Raw genomic sequence first — 18,419 nt, 5'->3', positions numbered from 1 at the left:
AAACTTCTGGAAATATAATATCTCTGCTTCTATCTCAAAATATCTTTTTATACTATACTCTCCTTCTCCTTGTGATATGAGGTTATCTGGTGGCCTGTGTGATGAGAGGAAGTATGGTGAATGACATAGGCATGGTGAAGTAGAGTTTGGCTATTAGGTAAGGGTTGCTGGAACATAAGCACTGTGAAACCGTGACATTCAATCTGATAACCCAGACAGCTACATAGCTATGCTGGACAAAGAGATAATTCAGGTCTGGGTGGGATGGATGGGGATGGTGTCAGATTTCATCATGCTATTCACAATGGCATGCAAATGTAAAACTTACATTGTTTATTTCGGCAATTTTTCATGTAATAATTTTGGACCACAGTTGACTGCTGGTAACAAACTACAGAATGCAAAACCACCCATGGGGGACTGGGGACTCTGCAGTACAGTACTGTCTCAGCACATCCGTGAACTTCTCTGGACCTCAGTTCTCATTTGTGAAGTGCTTGTATCACTTACTTCACAGTGATGTTCTGGGGGCAGATGCCAGAGAGCATCACAGGAAAACACAACACAGGGAAAGTCTGGCTTTAGCCCTAGACCTTGGGTTTTCTGTCCAGTTCTTTTTCCTCTGAATCGTGCCTTCCAGATGTGAGATAGGCTGCCCAGGAAATAGATATTCCTTTTCCTTTGCTGACTGCTTGTCAGAAATGTTGCCTGGGAATCCTTTCCAGCTCCAACATTCTGTGATTTTATTGATCTTGTGAAATTTGATTCAGGTGTGTTCAGAATATTCAATTAACATACCATCTTGGTTTGCTTCAGTCTTTCAATATCACCAACCCCTGTGCATGCACACTGATAAAAAAAAAAAAAGCAACAGCACAGTATCTAAAAAGTTTCATTAGCTTTTGAGTTTTACTTAAAATATGAATATACACCAGTAACCTAAATTTTACAGTAATTAGTAAGCACTACAGCCATAGCAATACTCACATTGTAAGCATTTCTTTTGCTGAATTTGCAATGATAAAGTGCAGTCCAGGAAAGAAGCCGGCTAACTCCCCACTGCCCTTGCTGCTTTCCTGCGGACAACCCTTCCCAGTACCTCCTAGGACTCAAGGGCCCAGGCACCTTCCTTGGGTGGAGAAGTGCTCACCAGTGCATTGTGTGTGTTGATGGTTTGATACATGTGTTTGTTCTCTCAGCTCACATCTTTCTTTTCAGTAGTAAACATCAAAGGAAGAATCTCTGTACTCCTTTATTCAAAGACTTCCAGCTTTGCATCTACCTTCAATCTGAAAAAAAAAGAAAGTCATATTATCAGTCAATGGTTTAAGCAGTTAAAGTCACAAAACAATTATAAGCAGAATGTTCTAGAATCAGTTTACCTTCCTTAACAGTGATGAGAATACCTATGTTATACATCTTTGTTTTCAACTAAAAGTTAAAATAATGATTCTTAGATCAAGTATAGAGATACCTGTAAGCTTTTTGAGAAATTTGAGTAAGCATTATAGTTTAACATGAAGTGCATAGACCTATTTGATTGGAATAGGATAAATCTTAATGTATCTTTATATATATATGTATATATATATAATTATTTAGCTAGAGAAACTATTAGATCCTGTACTAAGTAACAAAATGATCCTTGTATACATCTAATATGCAAACCACATGCTACATTTTAATTGATAGTCTTAATACTTTTATAGTGGTTGATATATATATATACACACACACATAATAAAAAGAAATCTTAGAAACAAGTCTTTTATCTGTCTGCATTAGAGGGGTGGAATAAATGTAGCATCACATTCCAATTCTCACAGTTTGGAAAGATTTTTTTCATTGTGTGTATAGTCTCATATACAGGCTCAACAATGTCATATTGTTTCTTCTTTATATAAAGAGAATTAGTGTCAGTTAATATAATTTTTGCATCAATACTAAAAAGGTATTGGCTGAGCTTGCTGATTAGTAGATTGGTTCTAAAACTAAGCTAGCAGCACTGAAGATATTTCAAACTGAAAATAAACCTGGCCTTTAAATAAATTATTACCTTTAACTTTTTTTAGGACAAAATTTGAAGATAGCCAGCATGATATTTCTTCTTACCGTTTTCTGAGCTTTGTGATATGTATTCAGTACTAGTTCTTGATAATTTGTTAACAAGGCGTTTTTAACACTTTGGACAGATGCACATACTGTTTTCAATCTTCACGGTTAATTATTCGATTTTGTATTTGATGCCAGAACACCCTGACTCCTAATCACTGCTCATTGTTGCAAGTCCATTATATTCTAACTGTTTGAGTGCTCCCATTGACCTTGAACTGACATTATAAGCTGTGTCTAATCTTTTCAGTCTATATTTCTAATGCTTCTTTTCTCTTTTCCTTTTTTTCTGATCCCTGTTTAGCATCACAATGGGGCTGCCTCTGAGCCCAGCAGCTGACTCCGCCCGCTCTGCGAGGCATGCCCTCTCGCTCATTGCCACTGCCAGACCACCCGCCTTCATCACTACCATAGCCAAAGAGGTGAGTGGAACTTCTCAGTGTGCTCCATCTTCTCATCCAGAGGCATTATTTGATATGCAAGCCTCATGACCATATCCACAAGTAATCCTTCCAGTGGGTTGTAGTTTAGAAAAATCCAAGTTAGTAATTCAGTAATGAAATGAACACACATTGTGTTTGTGTGCATTCATTACTCCTACCTTCGTATCCATTTATATCACTTGTAAATCTTTGACAATAATTTTTCAATCTGAAATATAGCAGGCCTATGTTAATTAAGCTATTATAGTAAGGGTGTTCACTTTTTTTTCAAGTCTAAGTACCTACTTGTAGTGAAAACCAAACTTATTTAGCCCTGGCTCACCAACTGTAAACAAAAAATGTAAGTCATAAACTTGCTAATTGTTTTTCCTATTACATGTCACAGATAAAGACTTGAATGCCGATTGATTCCCACATTCTTAGTGTTCTAACTAATTGCCCACATCTAACTGAAAAACTAGTAAAGAACAATGAACCAATTATAGGATCTCTGCTGTAGGTCTTAGTAGTGGGAGAAAAAGGAAAGGATGATAAGCTCCTAAATTTTTTTAAAAGTTTGTCCCATTTCTGCATGAATAATATGCAGATTCCATGTCCCTAGGGAATGGCTCTGAGTTGTTTTTCCTGTAGCAATGATGAATTTTTAAAACACAAAATAAATACCACTAAGTCTACCCTGATAACGTGAAACCTACTGGGCCTGGGTGTGCCCCAGAGCCATCCCTAATAGAAGTGCTGTAAATATCTGTGACTTGGGGGTAGCTGGGAAGAAGGAAGGAAGGTCTTGCTGGCAGTTTGTGTAGCTTATGAAGGCAGTAAGACTTTGGATTCATGTCTAAAATAAATCTGTAGACTAAGGATATGTGCTTTTCTTAAGTGCCCAGTTTTATAGTAAGAATCCATTATGTCAAAAATATACATAGACTTGTATGTCTTGTGAATGTTTGGGGATATGTGTGTATATCTAGATGAATAGTTTTATTAGCTTTGGAAATATTTTTATCCATTTTTCCTATCAGTGACGTATACACAGCTAGTAATATTGAATATACTAACTAAGCCATACATTAATCTGATATGTGCTTATATTAATAGTGTCTTTAAATCTAATCTGTACCATTAATACATGAGTATTTTTAAATGAATTCTTAAAATATTCATGCTTTGGATTAATTCTGCACCAGCTTCTGGCTGAAAGGTAATTTTCAAAATATTTTAATGTAACAGTCCATATTTATACCTTTTAAAAACAAATTCTCCACTTCACTTTTTAATTATACAATATTTTAAGTAAAATACTACTTGTGACTATTATCACTGTCCTGTATGAAACTCATCTATCCACCATTCTGTGACCAATATAGTGCCAGCTCTTTTTTCTCTGAACTGTAAAGCTTACATTTTGTATAGGAAAAAGAAATCACACTGGATTTGTACTAATTTTTGGATCCAATTTCATTTCGATTTCTCAACTTGATGGTAAATTGCCTAGAATAGTGGCTGGGACACAGTGTTATAGTCATATGCATGGCTCTCAATATTTATATCTTTTCACCAAAGTAAATTTATCTTTTAATTATACTTTCCTTGAACTTTTTGAAGTACCTTTGTATGTGTATCATTTACCGTTGTTACTTGAGAGTAGGGATTGTATCTGACACTTCCGGGTATCTCCTAACTGCTACACACCTCAGTACCTAAAAGTACCAAATTCACAAATCTTCAGCTTGTTTCTTTTTAAAAATGTCACAGTAATAATTGTAGTTAGGCCTCAAATAATGCTCAGGAACTTAAAGAATTTTGTTAAACAATATTTTCTGAGTTTTTATTTTACTAGGTACTTTTCTGCAACCAAAAGTGTTTCCTTACTCACCTCAATAGGTTTCTATTTGTTTATTATTTATTTTTCCTATTGTTTTAGTAAGTGAAAAACAATAAATAAATAAAATAAAATAAATAAACCAGTGGCTAGAAATGTAAAAGTGTGTCAGCAGTCAGTCGTATCTACAGCATGGAAATGTTTTCATAGGTGCACAGACATACAGCTCTTGCAGCAAATACCCAGTCACAACAGAATATGCACACCACAACTCTTGCACGAGCTAAAGGGGAAATCCTGAGAGTCATTGAAATTCTAATTGAAAAGATGCCCACAGATGTTGTGGATCTTCTTGTGGAGGTAAGAATATCCTACTTCAAATGATGCATCAGTATTCTGAATTAAATAATCTACTGCAGTAATATTAATCAGTGTATTTACTTGTGGCATCTCTAAAACATGCGTAGAGACAGAAGGGGAGAGAGTCTGTGTGTGTGTGTGTGTATGTGTGAGAGAGAGAGAGAGAACTAAAATGAATTAACTTTTGTGCCATTTCTGGAGACATTAATTAAATTTCCTCAAAAATCAAAATGATTGCTATGTCTATTCACCATTCACATGGAATTGCTCTGTATTAGAGTAAATTTTAAAGATTATGTTCTCCTAGATCTTTCATTATAAATAAAACAAAATGTGTATTGTTAAATAAAAGCTAGTTACACTGTACATATGTCTGCATTCACCTTAAAATAAACAAGTCTGTTCTCTTTATTTTATTACACTACCATTTAATGTTTTTATAGGTAAGAGAAAGGATACCACGTAGCCTATGTACATTTGAAACTGCTCTTGTCTCACTCTAAAGACTAACGTCAAACTATTTAGAATTTTCATAGGCAAATGTTAATCCTTTAAATTCTGGAAAATTACCTACTTGAGATTAATTTTAGATCCATGTCTTTTTTGCCAAAGGTTATGGACATCATTATGTACTGCCTTGAAGGATCCTTAGTTAAAAAGAAAGGTCTTCAGGAGTGTTTCCCAGCCATCTGCAGGTAATAACCTTCAACAGCATGCAAAACAATTTTCAGTAACATATTTTTAGAAAACGAGGTGGGGTTTTGTTGGAAATCTTCCTCAGAAATCCAATTATAATTAATTAGTATCTGATTATTTTCTGAAAAAAAAAAAAAAAAACCACGAATATAGTAGAACCAACTGTTTGAAAGTGAGTCTGGAGACATTTTACTCAAAACTTAAAAAATGAGTAAGACACAGCATGTATTGAATGTGTGTTTTTATTTCTGTTACTCAATGATTATGTACATTACAAAATGGAGTTAGGAAACCTCTGACGCAGGGAAGAAGATGCGCTTTTCAGCCAGTAGGAATCTTTGTGCCACATTTTCACTGGTAAATTTTATTTTTAATATAAAGGCCATTATTTGTGTTAAGTATAGGTGTTTTCCCTATAAGAAGGCAGCAAAAGGAGCCAAAAAGCTTTACAACTCAACAACAGATGTGTTAGCTTCCATCACGATAACTAAACACCCGATGCAGGCTGCTCCTCGTGGAAGGAGTGTATCTCAGCTCTTGGTTCTGGAGGTTCACAGTCCAAGACTGGTTCTGCTTCTGATGATTGCGCTCCTCTGGCAGGGTCCCCAGGCCATGCAGAGAATCCCGTGGCAACAGGGAGCACACATGCCTCTGTGTCCCCTTGTGAAACCACCATGTTCAATCTCAGCACTCCACCCAAACCCTAACAACCTAATCCAATCTAATAACTTCCCGAAGGCACTTTGGGGACCAAGATGATTTTACAGGGGACTTTAGGAGGACACTCAAACTACTGTCCAATCCATAGCAACAATGTTACATATGTCACATCCAACTGAAAGAATTGTGTATGTTTTGCATAGCATGTAACTGTTATTATATGAAGATTTTTAAAGATTTATTTATTTACTTATTTGAAAAGCAGAGTTGCAGAAAGAGAGAGAGAAGCAGAAAGAGAAAGAGAAAGAGAGATCTTTCATCAGCTGGTTCACTCCCCAAATGGTTGCAACAGCCAGGGCTGGCCCAGTCTGAAAACAGGAGCCAGGAGCTTCCTCCAAATCTTCCACATGGCTGCAGAGGCCCAAGGGCCTGGGCCATCTTCCACTGCTTTCCCAGGCACATTAGCAGGAAGCTGGATCTGAAGTGGAGAGCTGGAACTCAAACCGGTGCCCATATGGAATGCCGGTATCACAGGCAGTGGCTTAACCCACTGTGCCACAATGCCGGCCCCTATGATATGAAGAATTTTAAATGTAAAAATGTAAGAACAGGAGCCAGCATTGTGGTGTAGTGGGTAAAGCTGCCAGCTGTGATGCCAGCATCCCTTATGAGTGCCAATTCAAGTCCCTGCTGCTACACTTTTTTCTACTTTTACAATAGGACTTTTTATCCTAGCCTCTCTACTTTGCAGTTTCTGACTTATACCATCAAAAAGTAAAAATGTGAACATAGATTTTTTTTAATATATGCTGTACCATACAGGTGCATTCTTCCTTGTGATGTTGATTAGACAAATCAGTATACAGTAATTTTTTTAAGATTTATTTATTTTATTTGAAAGGCAGAGTTACAGAGCAAGAGGGAGAGACAGAGAGATCTTCTATTCGCTGATTCTCTCTCTCCCCAAATGGCCGCAGCGTCTAAAGCTGGGCCAGATTGAAGCCAGGAACCCGGAGCTTTTTCCTCGTCTCCCACATGGGTATGGGGGCCCAAGCACTTGGGCCATCTTCCACTGCTTTCCCAGGCACATTAGCAGGGAGCTGAATACGAAGTAGAGCAGCCAGGACTCAAACTGGTGCCCATATGGGATACCAGGCACTACAGGCAGCGGCTTTACCTGCTACACCACAGCGCCAGTCCTAGTATAATAATTTTTAATATTGTGCTGCATTAATTCTTCTTTAGGTTCTTCATGTTAAAATTTGTATATATTTAATCACTCATGCAATTAACTGATTTTAAGAATACATGTAGCTTTTACCTTCCTAGCTGAATATTCTCTTTGCAAATGTCTATATTAAAATGCACAGTGTTTGTGACAGGTGGAGGTGGTGAGGAAGCAGTTCTGTTGGGGCTTACCCTACTGAATGCTCACAGTGTCCTCTATAGCACCAGGCGCTGCTGTGCAAATAAGCTTCCTGGAGTTCATGTGAGTGAATTGTTCAGTGTTTAAAGGCCTGTTTCCCGCTTTGCTGGAGGCCTGCCATCTCTGGGAGCAGCAGCCTCAGTCCTGAGTCGGCTGCCGTCCGCTTTGGTTTGCTACTGTTTAACAGCTGCGGACTAGGATTCTGCATGAATGTTAAGGAGGCATTTGTCTTCCTTGAATGAATCCTCAGTATACAGTTTTTCTGATTTGGCAGAAAGCAGTTTTATTTTGTTTATTAATTTAATCACATTCATTGCACACTTACCGTGCCTCAGGTAGGCCCTGGGGAAGTGGTGATGAATAAGGTGATATTCTCAAGGAGCCTGGAGTCTAAGAGGGGAGTTAGATATACAGACACAGATGAGGCCAGCTCCTGTGTTATGTGCATCCCAGGGACCAAATGGGGCCGTCAATGCGGGGCATAATTGGCATATCGGAGTCTGAAAAAGCTTCACAAAGGAGAGGGCCGATGAATATATTATCTGTAGAAATGTTTTGCTAAAAGGGGCTGCCAGTGCAGAGGGGAGGTTGTCCTCTGAGGGGCTGGGGTAGGGGGTGGGGGTGGTCAGTAGTGGGTTCTGGGAAAGCTTCACAGAAGAGTTGTAGCGGTGGGCTTTGCAGAGCAAACAGGTGTGTTTCATCCTGAATTGCACAGGCAGCCAGACCTGCCAGCATTTGGAGTGAACGTTCGGAGGCACAAAAACACCCAGTGAGTTTGATAAATGCTGTGTGAAAGGGTGACTGCAACTGAGGCTGAGCATGGAAGTCGAGTGTCATGCCAGGGCATGGAATTTCACATGGAAAGTTTGTCCATTGTTGAAGAGCAATGGGGACTGAGAGCTGGGAAGATAGAAGCCAGCCACACAGGACTTCTTGTTTGGGAATCAGTCGTAAACACAGAAGGACGATTAATAGAACAAGCTTGTAACTTATGCTGAATGGTAGTTAGAACATAGATATACTGGCAGCAGGATTGTTGCAACCCTGAATTAATTTTGTGTATATGAAGAAGCAGTGGAAGAAGTAAAACAGGTAACATTTAAGAATGAATTTCTGTAGATGCTCTGCCAACTCACTGGCCTTTGCTTTACCTTCATCCGTCTGCTGGGTGATCTTCAGAAGGGCATCGGGCAGCACTCTAGGTCATTGCTGTTAAGGGCAGAAGGTCAGAGGATTCTGAGTAATTTACATTTAATTACCTGGTATATAAATAATATAGCTTCAGTTAAAAATACCGTGGTTACAAAGAAAGTAAGAGTTAGCTCCTTTTCAGGCTTAGGCAGATAAACATCACTGAACTGTCTTTAAGAATTCATTTTTTTTTTCTTTATTTGACAGGCAGAGTTAGTGAGAGAGAGATAGAGAGAGAAAGGTCTTCCTTCCGTTGGTTCACCCCCCAAATGGCCACTACAGCTGGCACACTATGCCTATCTGAAGCCAGGAGCCAGGTGCTTCCTCCTGGTCTCCCATGCAGGTGCAGGTGCCCAAGCACTTGGGCCATCCTCCACTGCCTTCCCAGGCCACAGCAGAGAGCTGGACTGGAAGAGGAGCATCTGGGACTAGAACCCGGCACCCTTATGGAATGCCGGTGCCATAGGCAGAGGATTAACCAAGTGAGCCATGGCGCTGGCCCCAAGAATTCATTATTAAAATTTAGTTGCAAGTTGCTGTGTTACTGAACTTAAATCTACTTGTAAAGTCCCTCACACAATAGACCGGTAAATACTGAGTGTGTCATGTTAGATTCAGTTTGATTATGTATTCTTCATTCAATTATCATATCAACACTGACCTACTTTATACTAGATTGCACTGACAAAAAATAGGAAAGTGTAGAGCCGTACTTTTGGTATATGCTATACAGATGTTTACAGAACTATATAGGAAGTAGTAGAGAAAAGCACTCTTTAGTGATACATATATGTTCCAAAAGGAACAGATGGTTATTTGTTTTGTAAAAATATTTTCAACTAACATAAGGGAAACTGAAGCTCTTAAAAGCTATGATGAAAATTCAATTAGAAATGAAGTTTAAAAACTTATGAAAATATAATAGGTGCAATATTTAAGGGTAAAACTATTATGTTCTTAAAGACTAGTAATCACATAATACACACACAAAAAAGGCTAAGTGATGCTTTAAGTGAATTGAATTTGATGAGAAAATATGATATATGTAAGAGTTGGATGATTTCCATATTTTTAATAGCAAAGATGAATTATGCCTTTGAGTGTGATTTTTAGTTACTTACAACGGCAGAATCACATATATTATCTGTAGCTTGATGGAGGGGGGTTTTGTCTTCATTTTTTTAAAGTGCCCTATCACAAGTAGTAGCTCCATTTGGCCAAAGACCACTTGCCTCTGAGTTCTCAGATAGGTCCTTATTCCACGTACTTGTATTGTTTTTAGGTTGAGGCAATTTATTTGATGTATAACTAAGAGTGACTTAATTTTTATGTTTTTTAAAGACCTGTCAAATAAATGCACAGATTCAAAAGAAATCCTTTGTTGGACTCTTCCATTTTTAGTTTAAAAAATATGAACACTCAATGTGGGCGCTCAATAACTGTGGTTGAATAATGATACCAGCTATGCCTTTTCATGTGTTTAGTCCTTAATTTCAACATAATAAATGGCACCAGTTATTTCACATAAACAGTGACCTTGCCGCATGGTTTTTATAGAATTATAGGCTGTAGAATTTTGAATCTGAAAGGGACCTTCTCTTAGGAGTCCCGTACCTCTGTCCTTCGTCCTACAGATGGGCAGACTGCAGAACTTTTTTCATGCTGACCCTGGTTTTTCTCGGCAGCTTTCCCAGGCACTATCGCACAGGCAGAGGTCAGGGACACAGATGACCAGTGAAGACTTCCAGGCCTCTTGCTCTTCATCCTTCCCTCCGTCCTCTCCCACCTCCTCTCAGACCTGGCTCTTTAGTGAAACCTTCTCTCACCTTTTTATTTTTCCAATATTGAAAGCCGACTATATATTTTTTATCTTACTCTGCTGTATTCTTTTGATTGACACATGATATTTGTGCATCTTTATGAGATACAGTCTGATGTTTTGATTCATACATGTGTTGGGTAATGTTCAGAACAGTCTCAGGATAATTAGCATTCCATCACCTTAACACTTACCTCATTTCTTCGTGGACTACTTCCCTGTGGCATCACTTTCTGGAGGCTTTATTGTCTCTCACTTAAAAACCCTTCCTTTACCTGCTGCCCATCTCTTATCTCCCGTTGTTCAGAAAAAGGAGCCAGTACTTTGTCCATTTGGTTACTTCTGCCCCCATGAACTGCTGGAATCTGATTTTTGACCCTACTGTTAGGCTCTCTCTTACTGCTCTGGTTACAATTTTTTGATTGTCAAATGCTTTTCAGTCTTTGAGGTGATGGTTCTCTAACTTTCTAGCCTCAGGATCTCATAAAAATTGAAGAATTGAAAGAGTTTTTATTGATGAAAATTTTATGTTTAGATTTTTAGTATATTAGGAATTAAAACCAAGCATTTTAAATTTAGATTTTCGCAGATTTCTTTAAAGTCTGGCTTAAGAAAACAGGTGAGATTTTTATGTCTGGATGTCTGTTGCACTATGTTGTTTTGTTTGAAGTATTTGATGAAAATCTGGCCTCACTAAAATATGTTGCTGACAAGGAGCAGACTGTTTAATTGCTTTTTCAGATAATTCTGTATCTTCTTTGATACCACACCAAAGCTCAGCATGTGGTTGCTTTTTGAAGGTTAGTTGCAAAGTGGACTCTCAGTCATCTGAACTTTTCATTTTGTTATGTTTAATTCAACCTTGTGTCCTGCACTTTGAATGGGTCTTTCACCGGCCAGTGATTTTCTAACATTATGTATTGACCCTTGGAAAACACTAGTTCACTGAGTTACATAGGTTGTTCAGATATTGTCACCTTACAGTCCTCGCCAAACTCTCACATTTTGCTAATATTACTGTTAATCTCCTCAAAAAAGTTCATCAGTCTTGAGAAGTCAAATAGTTTTTCAAAGTTCTGGTTTTTACTTGGAAGTTTGAATTTTATCATTGACAAATTTTGTCAGTTGTGTTTCTGAACAGGCTGACTGTTTCATTTTCAGATGTCTCCCAAATATCCAGATCCAAATAACCGTGGTTTGTTTCTCAGTAATCGTGTTCCCGGAGGAGAGCAGGTGATTCGTCCTGTGGCTCCTTCCATGTGTTTTTCTCGGAGGCAAGGATGACATTGCAGTGGGCAGAACTGCTTTGTGTGCCTATCCCATTTTGTACATAATGTTGCTGTTTTTTTTACTACCTGTGCATAGCAATGAAGTGAAGTGACTCCTACTACATTTCTGTGCCTTTAAATTGGTTTTAGTGAAGAGGCCAGCAGCTTTTCCTGTCACTGCTTTCCAATCACCAGTACAAAGTCAACACAACAAAAAATATCAAATTACATCTCAGTATTTTTATGAAGAGAGTTTTGACATCATGTGCTTTTCATAGGAACATATGGCTAACGGAGTCCACAGACCACTCTGTTGAGAACACTGGTTTAGTGAAATTCTTTGTGGTATGGAAATATGAAATATTTCTTCTTTCTTAAACCTCATTTGCTTTCTGCATCCACCATAACCCAAAGTCATAACCTTCCCTTGGCTCCAGCACTTGAGGAGAAGGCAGACTAGAACTCAGGAAGACCAGGGATTACGATTTTGTGACTCAATAAGTCCTGAAATTTATTCTGTTCCTTTTAAAAGGTCCTTAATTTTCTAGGGGTTCCTGACTCTCCTCAAATCCCATTGACTCTGAAAAAACCATGGGGTTTTGATGTTAAGCAAAGAATCATTATGCACAAAAGCAGGCAGCAAATGTGCCTACCAAGTAGAACTCACATCGTAGCAGGTGTCTTACTAAGTGTCTCAGATCTGCATTCTTCAAATTGCATTCTAAATTCACTATGCTCAGGGTACGTTGGTCTTTCTTCTGTTCCTGGCCCGAGGACAAGCTTATTCCTCCAGCAAGACTTCTGTTCTTACTATTTCCAAGGTTGATAGTGGGCATCCTCCATGTAAGGACCCAACCTGCTTGCTCTTGTCCTTCCGGTCAACCTCCCCTGGCCTCCCTCTCTGCAGTAGGCCCCTTGCCATCATTGTCACATTACCTTCTTAGCTTCATAGAATTTTATCATCTGAACTCCTCTTGTTTCTGTTTTGTGTTTGTTAAGCCCCTTAAGAACAGGGACTTATTATGAATAAAGTCCCCTTATATTCCAAGCAACCTTAACTGTTGAATGAATAAATGCAAAGCTGTTCTATCAGTGAGGATCCAGAGGGTCTCCACCTGGAACAAAGGACAACACTTTAGGCCTGTTCCTCCCACCCACGCTCGGTTACTTCTGTTACCCCAGCTTTCCCTTCTGTAACTCTCAGATGCTTCTGCCCAGACCCGTCTCCTCCTGTGGATTCCACAGTTAACCCAGAGTCTCAGCAATGCTAAGAACTCAGTAAGTGTTTAGCTTGCTTTTGTTTCATGGAAACCAGCTTCTCAATGATAAAGAATATGTGTAAGTTCCCAAAACACAGTATGTATGAAATCTAATGATGTATATATCTTAAAATATATATACAGCATATATATTAAAATATATATACTATTTATATTACATATACCTTAAAATATACATACAAATAAACTATTTGTGTGTATACACACTTGTATGTAAATACAGCATATATAAAGTCTGTTTTTTCAAAGACTTAAGACCCTAAGCGAAAAATTCTCAACCTCTTTAGTTTTAGGACTCATTTATACTCTTAAAAAGTTAAGGAGCGCCAGCGCCGCGGCTCCCTAGGCTAATCCTCCACCTTGCGGCGCCGGCACACCGGGTTCTAGTCCCAGTCGGGGCGCCGGATTCTGTCCCGGTTGCCCCTCTTCCAGGCCAGCTCTCTGCTGTGGCCAGGGAGTACAGTGGAGGATGGCCCAAGTCTTTGGGCCCTGCACCCCATGGGAAACCAGGATAGATACCTGGCTCCTGCCATCGGATCAGCGCGGTGCACCGGCCACAGCATGTCGGCCATAGTGGCCACTGGAGGGTGAACCAACGGCAATAAAGGAAGACCTTTCTCTCTGTCTCTCTTTCTCTCACTGTCCACTCTGCCTGTCCAAAAAAAAAAAAAAAAAAAAAAGAAAGAAAGAAAGAAAAAAGAAAAAAAAACTTATGAGCCAAAGAACATTTTTATGATATGGGTTATAACTATCAGTATTTTCCTTGTTAAAAATTTAATTTGTTAATTTGGGAATTTTTTATTTAAATTTTTACTTGAGACACAGAAAAAGAGAGCAGCCCCCCTCCAATGGCACTTGTCCAAAATGCTCAGTGGCAAGGGCTGGGCCAGGCCAAAGCCAGGACCTGGGATTCAATCCCAGTTTCCTTGTGGATGATGGGGATCCATTGACTTAAGCCATCACTGATGCCTCCCAGGGTCTGTGTTAGCAGGAAACTGCAGTCAGGATCCAGAGGCAGGAATCAAACCCAGGCATCTCAACCTCTAGGCCAAATGCAGGCCCTCAGAGATTTTTAATTTATTCAGGGTTAATTATAATGGCATTTTATTTTCTAACACAAAACAAATGAGGAGAGTGGCATTGCTTTATGTTTTTGCTTATCTCTTTGATACCAGACTTGATGGACATCAGATGGATTCTCCTGTTTGCTTCCGCTTGTGATATCTCATGCCCTATAGGACTGGAAAACTCAGCTATACTTGATAAGATGAAAGTGAAAAGAGCAAATAACACCTTAAAGCTAACAAGAGAGCTTGAGCAGTGCAACTGTAAGCTATTTCCAGGCCTGCAGGAAGCAATTCTAGAAGGTGGAGGCTCCTGTCTGCCACACCTATTGTTCCCCAGCCTTGGTCTCATCCCGTGCTTCAGTGTCCTCCTCTAGGAAACAGGGGGCCTCTGCCCCTGCACTCATGTGGGAGACCAAGAATTTCCAGGCTCCTGGCTGCAGCCTAACCCAGCCCTGGCTGTTGTGGCCATCTAGGGAGTGAACCAGTGGATGAAAGTGCTCTCTCTCTCTCTCTCTCTCTCTGCCTTTGCCTTTCTGTAACTCTGCCTTTCAAACAAATAAAAACAGGGGGCTTCTAGTGCCTAGTAACAGTGGAAAGATTCAGCTCAAAATAGAATAATTTTAAGAATAGTAACTACCTTTCTCATGACTAATTATTCAACATATTCCCAAAAATTATCTCATAATAAATTTGAAGCACGTTAAAATTTCTTTCCTTGGCCTGCGCCGCGGCTCAATAGGCTAATCCTCCACCTGTGGCGTCAGCACCCCGAGTTCTAGTCCTGGTCAGGGCGCCAGATTCTGTCCCGGTCGCTCCTCTTCCTGTCCAGCTCTGCTGTGGCCCGGGAGTGCAGTAGAGGATGGCCCAAGTCCTTGGGCCCTGCACCCCATGGGAAACCAGGAGAAGCACCTGGCTCCTGCCTTCGGATCAGCGTGGTGCGCTGGCCGCAGGGCGCTGGCCGCAGTGGCCACTAGGGGGTGAACCAACGGAAAAGGAAGACCATTCGCTCTTTTTCTCTGTCACTGTCCACTCTGCCTGTCAAAAAAATAAAATAAAATAAATAAAAAATTCAAAAAAAATTATTTCCTGATATGTCTGTACATATGTATGCTGCAGTTTTTCAGTGTTTTCCTAAAAACTCTTCAATTAGCTATCAAATCTAATCCTACACTAGAATATTTGATGAACAAAAAAAATCAATTAGTATGGAAAATAAGTTAAACATTTTAAGAAAAACAAAGAATTTGTTTTGTTAAATATAAAATATTTTATAATGATAAAGTTTTGTGGAAAAACATTTAAGTGGAAACTAGAGACAAGGTTTTCATATATTATTGTGCTTTTTTGTTTTTAAAAGCATGCCATCTATGATACATTTAGACACTACAAAGAATTAGCTATCAACCCATGGAAAGACATGAATGGCTGGCGCCATGGCTCAATAGGGTAATCCTCTGCTTTGCGGCACCGGCACACCTGGTTCTAGTCCCGGTCAGGGCGCCGGATTCCGTCCCGGTTGCCCCTCTTCCAGGCCAGCCCTCTACTATGGCCCAGGAGTATAGTGGAGGATGGCCCAAGTGCTTGGGCCCTACACCCGCATGGGAGACCAGGAGAAACACCTGGCTCCTGGCTTCTGATCAGCGCAATGTGCCGGCCATTGGAGGGTGAACCAACGGCCAAAGGAAGACCTTTCTCTCTGTCTCTCTCTCTCTCTCACTGTCCACTCTGCCTGTTAAAAAAAAAAACGCATGAAGAAAATTTAAATGCATGTTACTAAGTAAAAGAAGCTAATATGAAAAGGCTTCTTACTATATGATTCTCATCATATGACATTATGGAAAAGGCAAAACTACAAAGTCAATAGAAAAACAGTGGTTGCCAGGAGCAAGGGGGAGAGAGCGTTTAGGGCAGTGAAACTATTCTCTATGGCATATACATTGGTCAGAACCCATAGAATGGGCAACACCAAGAATGAACTCATGTGATCTGTGGACACTGGGTGGTGATGATATGTCAGTGTAGGTTCATCCATTGTAACCTGTAGCACTGTGGTGTAGGGTGTTAATAGTGGAGATAGGAGTAATGTAGCAACTCTATACTTTCTGCTCAGTTTTGCTGGTAACCCAAAACTGCTCTAATAAATAAAGTTTATTTTTTAAAAAGCATATCATCTATTCAGTATACCTACTGAAAAGTCAAGAAGCCAATATGAACTTCAGTGGTATTTATTGTTATCATTGATTAGTTTTCATTTTTGATGAATCATCATATCCATTCTCATTCACTGATGGGTAAGAAATATAATGGAGAAATATTTCAAATACAAGTATTTGAAATACAATACTTGGTGGTGTTTATTAAAGTTGAGAATTAATTTAAAAAGAAGATATTTTAATTCATTGACTTTTAGTTTAATGTATAGATAGCCATTCTCTGTATCCACTTCCAAAATTAGGGAGAAAAAAGCAATCATGCAGGAAATAAGAATTTTTTCTTTTTCTATTTTCTTTTTGCAAAATAAAGTTATCTTTAATTCCATTTTTCATGAATTTTTCTTGGATAATGTACTTTACATCATTTTTTATTTTTTGGAAAGCTTTTACTTAATATATACAAATTTCATAGGTACAGCTTTAGGAATATAGTGGTTCTTCCCCCATTCTCCTACTCCCTCCCCTATCCCATTCTTCATTAAGATTCATTTTTAATTATCTTTATATATAGAAGACCAACTCTATACTAAGTAAAGATTTCAACAGTTTATACCCACACAGACACACAAAATATAAAGTATTGTTTGAGACAAGTTTTACCATTAATTCTCATAGTACAACTCATTAAGGACAGAGGTCTTACATGGGGAATAAGTGCACAGTGACTCCTGTTGTTGATTTAACAACTGACACTCTTGGGCCGGCGCCGTGGCTCAATAGGCTAATCCTCCACCTTGCGGCGCCGGCACACCGGGTTCTAGTCCCGGTTGGGGCGCCGGATTCTGTCCCGGTCGCCCCTCTTCCAGGCCAGCTCTCTGCTATGGCCAGGGAGTGCAGTGGAGGATGGCCCAGGTGCTTGGGCCCTGCACCCCATGGGAGACCAGGAAAAGCACCTGGCTCCTGGCTCCTGCCAGGATCAGCGCGGTGCGCCGGCTGCAGCGGCGGCCATTGGAGGGTGAACCAACGGCAAAAGGAAGACCTTTCTCTCTGTCTCTCTCTCTCACTGTCCACTCTGCCTGTCAAAAAAAAAAAAAAAAAAAAAAACAACTGACACTCTTATTTATGACGTCAGTGATCACCCAAGGCTCTTGTCATGAGCTGCTAAGGCTATGGTAACCTTTTGAGTCCACAAACTCCATCATTATTTAGATAGGGCCATAACTAAAGTGGAAGTTCTCTCCTCCCTTCAGAGAAAAGTACTCCTTTGATGGCCACTTCTTTCCACTGGTATCTCATTCACAGAGATCCTTCATGTAGGTCATTTTTTGCCACAATGTCATCGCTTCCCATGCCTGAAATGCTGTCATGGGATTTTTCAGCCAGATACAAATGCCTTAAGGGCTGAAAGAAATTTTTTAAAGATTTATTTGTTTATTTTTGAAAGGCAGAGTCCCAGAGAGAGAGAGGGACAGGTAGAGAGAGAATCTTCTATCCACTGGTTCACTCTCCAGGTGGCCAGGAGCCATGAGGATTTCCCATGTAAGTGGCAGAGTCCCAAACATTTGGGCCATCCTCCACTGCTTTTTCTAGGCCATTAACAAGAAGCTGGATTGGAAGTGGAGCAGTCAGGACATGAACCAGCACCCACATGTGATGTTGGCATCTCAGGAGGCAGCTTTACCTACTACACCATAATGCCAGTCCCTGAGAAATAGAAATTTTTAAATGAAGTTCAAATAGTTAGCAAAGTAAAATAACTTTTAAGCACTTGTGTGACTTCTTAAGAAATCCTAGAAGAGGTAGGGGGCACCGATACAGTGGTTTAAGATGCCACTTGGGACTCCTGCATCCCAGATCAGAGTCCGTAGTTCCCTTCCAATCCAGATTCCTGCTGATGCATACCCTGGTAGGCAACAGATGATGGCCCAAGAAGCTGGGTTCCTACCACCTATGTGAGAGACCTAATGAACTTCTAGGCTTCTGACTTCAGCTTGGCTCAGCCCTGGATATTGGGTGCACTTGGTTACTGAACCATTGAATAGAAGACCTCTCTGTGTCTCTGTCACTCTTGATTCTCTATCTTCCAGTCAAATATGTTTTAAAATTTCAGGAAGTGTTTTTGAAT

General features: G+C 39.7%; 1 protein-coding gene and 1 long non-coding RNA gene across 5 annotated transcripts in view; one reads left to right on the top strand and one right to left on the bottom strand.

Moving 5' to 3' along the window:
- The window catches only part of WDR7 (WD repeat domain 7), a 378,155-nt gene that overhangs the window by 272,299 nt on the left and 87,437 nt on the right, over positions 1–18,419 (top strand). For all 4 annotated transcript variants that reach the window (XM_070050123.1, XM_070050124.1, XM_051851193.2 and 1 more), the window contains 3 exons: positions 2,417–2,534; positions 4,585–4,734; positions 5,347–5,429. In XM_070050123.1, the coding sequence (XP_069906224.1) occupies positions 2,417–2,534; positions 4,585–4,734; positions 5,347–5,429 (351 nt within the window). The remainder of the gene's footprint in view (positions 1–2,416; positions 2,535–4,584; positions 4,735–5,346; positions 5,430–18,419) is intronic.
- LOC127492285 (uncharacterized) overlaps positions 1,167–18,419 on the bottom strand; it is a 30,155-nt gene continuing 12,902 nt past the window's right edge. Inside the window, exons 2-3 of the long non-coding RNA XR_007921449.2 lie at positions 8,668–8,725; positions 1,167–1,289 (exon numbers count right to left, since the gene is read on the bottom strand). This is a non-coding gene — a long non-coding RNA (uncharacterized lncRNA). The remainder of the gene's footprint in view (positions 1,290–8,667; positions 8,726–18,419) is intronic.

Source organism: Oryctolagus cuniculus, chromosome 10, assembly GCF_964237555.1.
Source record: "Oryctolagus cuniculus chromosome 10, mOryCun1.1, whole genome shotgun sequence".
In the NCBI taxonomy this organism is placed as follows: domain Eukaryota; kingdom Metazoa; phylum Chordata; class Mammalia; order Lagomorpha; family Leporidae; genus Oryctolagus; species Oryctolagus cuniculus.
This window is presented reverse-complemented; position numbering and strand designations above follow the sequence as displayed.